The sequence below is a fragment of the Fulmarus glacialis genome, unplaced genomic scaffold (assembly GCF_000690835.1).
Source record: "Fulmarus glacialis isolate BGI_N327 unplaced genomic scaffold, ASM69083v1 scaffold691, whole genome shotgun sequence".
Classification (NCBI taxonomy): Eukaryota; Metazoa; Chordata; class Aves; order Procellariiformes; family Procellariidae; genus Fulmarus; species Fulmarus glacialis.
Genome location: NW_009191924.1, coordinates 108,944 through 118,577, shown reverse-complemented (window position 1 = coordinate 118,577; position 9,634 = coordinate 108,944). Strand labels below are relative to the sequence as shown.

General features: G+C 42.8%; 1 protein-coding gene across 1 annotated transcript; it reads left to right on the top strand.

The window, feature by feature from the left end:
* Nucleotides 1-1,860: 1,860 nt before the first annotated feature.
* On the top strand, nucleotides 1,861-9,329 carry LOC104083372 (the record flags this gene model as incomplete). Its single annotated transcript, XM_009586842.1, has 9 exons — nucleotides 1,861-1,995; nucleotides 3,242-3,366; nucleotides 3,684-3,752; nucleotides 4,351-4,464; nucleotides 5,278-5,393; nucleotides 6,319-6,374; nucleotides 7,840-7,892; nucleotides 8,513-8,640; nucleotides 9,173-9,329. Coding segments are annotated over 9 exons (953 nt in total), but the record flags the coding sequence as incomplete, so codon positions are not given.
* Nucleotides 9,330-9,634: the final 305 nt, after the last annotated feature.

The window sequence follows — 9,634 nt, the reverse complement described above, 5'->3', positions numbered from 1 at the left end:
CCCCCATCCCCTGAGACCCACGTTCCCCCACAACACCCATTCCCCTTGGACCCGTACCCCCCTGGACCCACACCACCGCTATCTGCAGAACCCACATCCCTCAACGACCTGCACCCCTCTGCATCCCCCGCACCCCCTTGCATCCCCCCTGGGACCTGCATCCCTCAGGTACCCCCATCCTCTGCATCCGGGTGCTTGGCACCCCCCACCACCCAACCCCTGAAGCCTCGGGACCCATATCCTTTTCCCCCCACTTCAACACATCCCAGGGAGGGCAGGTTGGGGATGTCACCTTGGCTGTCCCTTGCAGGAAGAGGGGTTACCTCTTATCAGACCAGTTGATGTTGATGGGAAAAAGCAGATACACTGTGGGACACAGAAGCCTTTTATTTTAGCACACTTGGTGAATTGAATCTAGTTTTCCAGGTGTGCTTGTCTGCTTAATAAATAATAAACCCTCTGTCTACAACCTGTACCTTGCCTGTGTTCATGTACCACCCTGTCAAAATACTCCCTGTGCCTAATGGGGGGATTTGGGTGGGCTTTGCTCTATTATCTGAGAAGTGGAGTAGTGAGAACGAGAAGTGGAAAGGCTGGTGAGACAGGATTTCCCTCGGTTTTCTGTGCCTTATCAAGATTCGGCTTGCAGATGCCAGCTGAGATTTTGGATCCTAAGTAATTTCTGTGAAAAATCAACTTCTTGCTAACATTTCCTGGGGCCTTCTGGGAATCCTTAAGTCATATTATTTAACAAATGCATTGAGGCTTCTGCTTAGCCTTTAAAAAAAGAAGCTGTTTTGTCTAGCTTTTCCTTTCTACTAATTAAGCTGCTGCTTGGAGCATGTTGAAGTGTTTTGCCAATCTCCACCAAATTTGACAGGGCAGGAGTGACACTATCTTCCAAATCAAACTGACATCCAGGGTGGTTTGAGATAGGCCAAGGGGTCTGTGATTTCCTCTCTGCTCCCTCAAGCAGCAGCACTGGAGCAACACTTACAAGAGAGGTCAAAAACAGATCTGGAAAATACTTCCAGAAATGATGTCTCTGAGTTTTTGCATTGACATCCAATAGACTCACTCTGTGTGTATTTCCAGGCTCTGTTCCCTCAAAATCCCCCCTTATCTGTATGCACAAGGGCAATAATCATCTGATTTTAGTATTTTTTTGCATTTTACAATGAATAATTTTTCAGAAGCAGAACTTCATCCATGCCTAAAATTGCACGCATAAATGTTAACTTCCACGTTCCAGCTTTTAAAACTTCACTTTGAGTGAGTTCTGCACGAATACGTGAAAATACACATCTGAATTTGAAGTTGTGGACTTCTGTGCCTAACAGATTTTGAGATTTGAGATGTTAACTGGTCCTGCACCAGCCCAGCTGCTAATCACGTTAGTGAAGTGCTGGGTTTTCCATGACTTTCTTTTTTCCTCTTCCTCTTCCTTTTTCCTTTTTAGTTCTATGTTTCCCCTAAGTATAAGTTGTCCTACATACAAGTTGGAGCTAGATGGAGAAACAGCACATTTGTGGCTCAATTTCTTCCTTGCAGGCACTTTTTGAGGACACATTTCATAAGGATTTTGGTCAAGGGAACTTCTCATTGCAAAATAATCATCTTAATTCAGCATAATATTTTACCTTGTCCGTGGCTATCATGCAATAATTATGTTCCCTCTCTAAAACTGCTTCTCATCTGCTCCCTCTCTGGCTGTTTGCTGGGATGCCTGCTATTAAATATAAAAAGCGAAAGTAAAATTTCATTCCTGAGAAGAAACCTACGGAAAACAAAGAATTACTCACCTTCTCCCCCTCCTTTCCTGCCTCCAGCTGGAGCTGAAACCCATTTCCCTTTCCCTAGGCGCTTGATTCGGTTTACTTCACCGGCTTTGCAGAGACCAACAAGACCTTTGTGATTGCTCGTCTTGCCAAACGTCCTAATGGGATCTGTGAGATGTGGCTCTTCCTGAGGGTGGATGGAATAGGAGAGTTTGAAGTAAGTGGTGGACGTGGGATGACATTCAAGAGCAGTGCTTAACTCCTATCTTGAACCTGTGTTAGGATCCCAAGCAAAAAATTAATGTTCTCTGCATCTTCACTACATTAATATCCTAACAGTAAGACATTGGTGCTGTGACTAAAGACAGTGGTAGAACTGGCCAGATTATTGGTTATGCCTAATTTTTTGAGTAGGTATCTGACACTCATTCCCTTTTTCTCATAATGTGCAGAAAACATAGCATTTTTTCTAAAAAATGACTTGGTAGGTCTCCCAGGAAGAATTTGAGCATTCGGTCTTTCTGATAATGTGCAGCATGTGGTTAATAAGTTACCTTGTATGGTTATGGTTGTTTTTTCCCCCTTTTTTAATGAGAGAATGCTTTAAAACCGTTGTGGAATTGCCTCTTTTCAAAGAGAAAGGAAAGCTTTTAGAGAGTTGTATGTGCATCTGCTTCATTCTTGCTAAAAGGAAGACAGTATTAATCATATATTTTGCCTGTGGATTTTCTTTTTTAAGTGTTTTTTCTTTTTGTTGAGTATGTAATAAAGAAGGAGGGAAGATCTGCCATAAATCTCTTTGCACTCAACTAACTATGTTCACAAATTTGTTTTGCTAAGTAGCGGAAAAAGCAGGAGGCGTCCTGTTTGCGGAAAACCAAAACAGAGAAGATTGATGTGCATTATTTGGTTTTCTAGTAATATTTAATATAACAATACTACTTTGTGGCTTTGTCATTTAGAACTGCCGGCCAAGTTCAGGACCTTCTTAGATCCTTCAGCAAGAGGCATAAGCTCTCTTTTAGAAAGGTGGCAGCTTTAGGAAACAAGAGATATTTTTCAAAGAGCAGCTGAAGAGTTTTGGGAGCTTGCATGCACTAGAAATTTAAATCATTTTAGAGGTTCATCAAATTCAGTCTAAAAATAAATTTATTCCCAAAGCCCTGCATCAGCTTGGCTGTAAATTTGACAGTCACTAGCGGAAGGAGCTGAGCTCTTGTAGTGACCTCCCTTCACACAAGTAATTCAGTTGTATTACCTGAAACAATAATGTATTATCTTATAACTCAGGTGTTTTAGATGCAATTTTCCTTCTCTAATAATCTGATTGCCAGAAGCAGGTAGAACTGAAAAGCCCATTCAACCAAATGTTCTTCCTGCGGAGGACCATCAGAACAGGAATTCACCCGCATTGCATCCCCACAATTGAATTAAGCAAATGTTTTCCTTAAATGTCTTTTTAGCACCCACAACATCCAAACATGATGGTGAGTGATGAATCTGAAGAGATTTGGAGTGGAGGAGGGCTCACTATTGAATACTTAGAGCCCCAAACACGCTGGAAAATAAGCTTCGATGGATTACTCAGGTATTGCAGCACTCTGCAGTTTTATTTATCTACACTTAAGACCAAGGCTTTTTGAACACTATCTGGAAATATATTTAACCGACTTGAACCAAAAGCTATTTGGTAGCAATTGCACGCATTGATTTTTACGGAATGAAAATACAGCAAGTAATATCTGCGCCTGGTGTAGGGTTGTAATATAGCATTACTATTCTACCTTAGCACTCAATAGCGTCATTCTTCTGCAGTGTCTCCTATTGCATCCACTTCCAAACATGTGAGAAACATTTTGCTGTTTGTTTAGGAGTGATACAAAATTGTAGTGCTTTGCCTTACAGAAAAGGACCCTACCGACAGCAGTGGAGTGAAGAGGAGGGCGAACTTGTACCAGTTAAATTCTCTTTCCAGTAAGAGCGTTTGGCTTTTGCTTTGGGATGTATAGCGAGTCCATGGTTAGAGATTTGGTTACTGTTTTCAAAGGGCCACGGGCACAAAGTAGCACGTGGGACATGGTTTAGTGGGCATGGTGGTGTTGAGCTGATGTTTGGACTCGATGATCTTAGAGGTCTTTTCCAACCTTAATGATTCTATGATTCTATGATTCTGCGAAGCCCTTGCCTCTGCTTTCTCTTTCTGTTTATGGAGTCTGTTTGTCTGATAAAAAATGATTTGCTGTCAAAGTAGCACAGCATTTCTGGAGTAATGCTGCATGTGTACCTCTGAAGAGAGTACATGAGAGAAAGCAGCGTGCTCTCGCTTGCGGCTCTGCCCTGCCAGCTTCCCTCCTAGGCAATCTGTTGACTCTTGCAGGCCGTTGTTGCTCTTCACGGTTTCCTTTTGTTTGCTTTCTTGAAAAGTGGTAACATTTTAAAAATTACGAGAATCAGAATTAGCCAATAATGCTAAAATACAAAGATTGCCATTGCCAGAGTAGCAAGTGTACAACTTGGGCTAGTGTCACCTGAAAGCTAATAATGTCTTTTTTTTTTTCCCCTCTTTTCCTAGTTGGGAGAACTTCACAGAAGTCTTTAACTTTAGTATCGACAGTCACCCCAGAACATTTGCACGTGCTTTTGCCCAGGAACCGTGGACCATCGAGTTCTTCCAGAGGGTCAAAAAGTGAGAGGCGAGATTAATTTCTTCTGGGGTTAATAGTAATTTTTCCACGGATCTCTTCAGGGTCTGTCATGTGTTGTTTTAGGTGATTTTAGAAGGTGGGTTTAATTTGAAGTGAGCTAACAAAGGACATGGCTCCCATCAGCAGTCTCCTGGTTTCATTACCACCAGACCTGGCAACCTCTAAGGAGGATCCTGCACACGGACAGGGTCTTCCTGATATGTGGGTGGAGGGACCTGCCCATGGTTTTGGTCTGTGAAACCTTGAGCATTAGGAATATTTCTTATTCTGTCTTTCTTTCATTGCTGACAACCTGATTTAGACCTCTTCCAAAACCAATGGTGCAGATCTAAGCAAAAGATCAAATATAACCGTGTGAAAGGAGGGCTAAAGTGGGTGTTTTAATTACTATACAAGCTTTGGAGAGCTGAAAATACAGGAACAAAACATGAGTATCAACAGTGTGTTGTTTAATACAAGCAGAAAATATGTGTATCAATAGTGTGTTGTCTTTGGTGATATCTGCTGACTTCTAAGCAGCAACTGTTTGGTAGTACAGCATTTGTTTTTCAAGCAAAGGGCATTTTTATAGATGTCGGGGGGGGAATTTGCTGCTGTTTCATTCTCAGGTGTCTCATAGACATTATGTAGCAATATCTGGTTGCTAATGTGCAAAATCTGGCATAGCCATGATCCAGATGCTCTGAAATCTCTCCTTCATTTTGGGATATAAGTCTATCAGACTGGCATTGGGGCCGCCTTCATTTTGCCATCTTGATTTTGTTTGTGTCGATTCACTCTTTTCTTTCTCCCAGACAAAGGGAACAACATTTCCGACATGAGCAGTGGGGCCAGTCCGTTGGAGAAATTGAAATAGAAAATAATGAGAAAACGGAACTTTCCCTCAAAGGCGTTCGGAGCCACTCTTACGGTAACAGCACCAGAAACAATTCATTCACTTTGCTGCCTTCACTATAGATGGTACTGGCAGGACAGTGGGACTAAAGATTATCTTTAAAAATAACCAATTTCACGACTGGGCATGAAGTTAAGACATTCCAGAGGAAATACCATTTTTATGGCTAAACTTCACATGTCGTAACGCTCTGAATTGAGGCCTTGCAGTTATAGTTTCTAAATGAAGAAGAAACATGACAGCTTGTTCCTAAAGACACCCCCAGTCCTGGGATCACTCCTTCTTGCTCTTACAGCCCCTAAGGCTGAGCGACTGTGGCAGAGGGGCTGAGGACCAAACAATTTGCTTTTCCAAGTGCTGGGAGCCTACCTGAGCAAAGAGCTCCTTTTGTCCTTTTATCCCCCAAAGGATAGGTACCAGAGGACCTAGACCCAAGTAGGCATGAAGTCTCCCTGAACCACAAATCCCACCTTCCTCTCTTCACCTCATTAAAAGTTGACGCTCCTCAAGGCAGCAATATTCCTATTTAAGGGGGAGATGGGGTATGAGGTCGCAGCTGGGCCAAAGGGGTGCAGAGGTTCATGATGGAGAGAATTTGGTCCATTCATGTCTCGTGAGCTGCAGCAAAGGCATTGACACATTCGGAGCTGTTAAAATGTTTTGTGACATTTTCCTGGATTTGGCCAGTATGTAGACCTGTTGTCAGTCTGACTTGACCTATTACTCTGCTCCCCTATGACTTGACATATTACTCTGCCATTAGGCCTTGAACTGATGGGGGAAGAGGAACAATTCCGTTATTGTTTTGGGGACATGTTTAGCCTGTTATCAATTACTGGAGAATTTCTTTACTTAAAGTTAATGTCAAGTCAGGTACCATTATTTCATGTTTTCCAGCAACGGTTAATTTTAGGTTGGGTGATTTTGTTCTTTTTTGCAGGTATCAGGAACTGGTCTGAGATTTACCGGTATGTCATGATTTTGGCACGCTTTGAGGTAGGTGTTAACATGCCAGTATGCTAGTTAACCATGAAAAGGGAGGTGTTCTGAATACCTCATATTTAAATATCCAGAAATAAGCCATTGGGAGCATCCACGGTATGCAATCAGAAATGCTAACTGGTGCCATCATTAGAACATATCGGTGTTGGAAACAGCTCTCAAAAGCAGAGCCATGTGTGTAAAAACTGAGATTTTGCTACACTGGTTGAACCAAAAGTTGTTTTGGTAACTTGAAACTGTTTGTTTTGGCTTTTTTAACAAAAAAATAGGCAGCTTTACAGGACAGATTCTCGGCTGCCGCAGATACCCGGCGCTCGATGGAGTTGATGCAGTGCTGATTCACACTAATTGAGAGCCTGAGGTGTTTGAAGGCATCCTAAGCCTTCATGACAGCAGTCGGCAAATATTTCTGCCTGTGCTGAGCTCTAATCTCCGCTGTGCCCTTGTGGCTGTTCCAGAGGAGTGTCTGCGCTCTGCCTGCGGGGAGCACACAGCCGGGGGAAATGCTGGCCTTACAAGCCGGCATGCAACCCCAACAGATGCTCCTGAAAAGGCATTTCCTTTGCCAACACAGGCGTAAAGAAATCTCAACTCTCTGTTATAGGCAGCATTACGGGAGTTAAGACTGAACTCAGAATAAAAATTCTTTTCCCAGATATATGTTGGCCAGCACAGAAACACACCTTGGAAAATCCCACATATGTGCAGATCCAGTAGCTGCTGTGGTTTAACGTATGCCTGTGTTCCTTTTTGTAAGACTGTGCTTTTGCACTGTAACGTGTATAGTCAGGTAGTAACCTCTTCCTTTTCTTCATAGTTATTCAGGACTCAAAATAACTGTGGCTCTTCCTCCCCTAGTTAAAAGCCACCTGACTATGTGTTAAGAAGGAGCTAAAGTTTGTCACTGATTGAAGTTTGCAGTCCTCATACCCTGAGTGTCTGTAGGTATGTAACACCACAGCGTAGGCTTATATTTGCCTCAGAGCAGCCCAAGTGGAGCATGAAGGGATTCAGACTCAAGGATGGAAGAGAAATGAATAAAACCATGAGATTCCAGTTCCTTTTTATTTTTCCTGTATGCTGCTCTCAGGCATAGAATAATATAGGTTAGAGGAGATGTCTGGTCAAGGCAGGGCCAACTTTCGTACGTTGCCCAACAGTTTTGAACATGGCTAGGTGACACCTCTCCATGTATTGTTTCCCTCCTCCTCTTATGTCCACTTGCTGTGGGTTTTCTGTTGTCCTTAATGTCCTTAATTTGCCCTTAATGTGTCTGGTTTATATTCTTGGACTCTGATTTGCAGCCAGATTTTCATGGAAGATATATTGAGAAGACTTAAAAGTATAAATTCATAGCACACTGCATAACCTGAGCTGTATCCAGTGTCTTCTTGGTCGAGTCAGTCTATGATCCACGCAAATGAGTCCACACAAATTTTTCTTTATTGCTCTCTTACAGGATGGGACTGCGGCACATTTAACAGTTATTAATATGCCAGCTACCACAACTAAGTAAGTAACCAAGGAAGTTTATGCTGCTAAAAACATATGTCTTAAAGGTGGCAGAAGCTGCCCTGCAGGACGCCTATATGCACATTATTGCTTTGAACCTGTATAGCCCGATTTCCATCCATACCCTCTTGCTTTCCACTCCCTCCCCCCAATTTTCCATTTGCAATGAGTCACAGGGACAGCTTTTACCTTCAGTTACTTCCTTCCCATTCAATTACTGTTTGGCTGATGCAGCTGCCTGTCTTACTGTCGAGATGATTTAGAGGTATAGATTGAGCGCTTCCAGCTGTTTAAGAAGGTGTGTCTGTCTGCAGTGGGGCGTCACGCAGGGAGCCCTGCTTTGCTGACTGGCGCGCTCCAGAAGCTTAAAGACCAGCATGCATGGCCCTCTGACCAAGTGGACCAAGTGACCTGCCTGTCCCACCTGCCCACCACAATCCATCCTGCAAACCTCATCTTTCCTGCATGCATGGCTTCCCCCGCAATATCCCACAATATAATCCTGCTGCTTTCCAGGGCTGAAGGCCATGCTCAGCGATGAGTTGCCCTGGAAGGCCAATGTGCTGGTCCACCTGAGTTGTAGTTGAACTTTAATTCTGCTCCATTTCTTTCCCCTTCAGCCTCACTGTAGGTTATGTCTTTCTCCCCGATGGGAGGAAGGCTGGCATTGAGTGGTCCAATGCCTCGCTGGCTGGGATGGCTGATGATGGTGTTATCGAGGATGAATACGGAGTCAGTTTTACTGCCGGTAAGCTAAATGTAGCCTGCCTATGTCTGCTTTCAGCCTTTTGGCAGTTAATTTAGTGGAGGAAAGACTATTCAGTGAAATTCCATGTGATCCTTGGAGCAAATTTGAAAGCTAAATGCATCATCTTACAGCCTGAGGAATTTACTTCTGTGCTTAAGTCGTATGTGTACTCGTATGTATGTGTCATCGGTGGAACGGTGTGTGTCCACGGCAGGATCAGGGCCACAGGCAGCTGTATCAGAGGGAGAGTGACAGTTTCTATTTGTGGTGACTGTTGCTTATGCCAATCCAGATAAATGATGTGATTTTCATTTTTGGGGTGTCAAAACGTATGTTATGAGGTGGATTCAGCTGCTCTGGAAATACGGCTTGATCAAAGATTGTACTTAATTTACAAAGCAGACGGGAAAACTATTGCTCTTTAGAAAAGCACAAGAAGAAACCATATGCAAAAATAATAGATCTTGGGATTTTTTGAGATAAAATACTACTGAAGGTTGGAGACATTCTTCCCTTTTTATTCTTATCAAAGGTGGCAAGTACTTTGATGTTTCTGCAACGCTGGATAAGCAGGCTTGCCCCGTGGTGTATAACGGCCTGACTGGAAGCGGCGTTTTCCATGAGTGCATTGCAGATTTCCGACTGAACGGGTTAACGCAAGGCTGGGGCTTGGTTGAATTTTATTACAGGTAAAACAATCACAAGCAAGAAGACATAAAGAATTCCCATCCTCCTATATTGACCTATGTGGCTACAGCTCCATAGATATTTGAAGTATAAATGCACAGATTTTTTATCTGATGTAAAGAAATGTTGCTCATTTAATGCTTAATGTGTTTGTTAAATTGACAAACATGATACATATTATTCGAAAAAGAATGATTGTGCAGGCACTTTGTACATGCAGGCAAACCATGGGCACTTGTTCAGTTGTTTTTTATATAGGTTTATGTAGGATTTTATATCGTATAGGTTTATGAGTTGGTGGATGGTC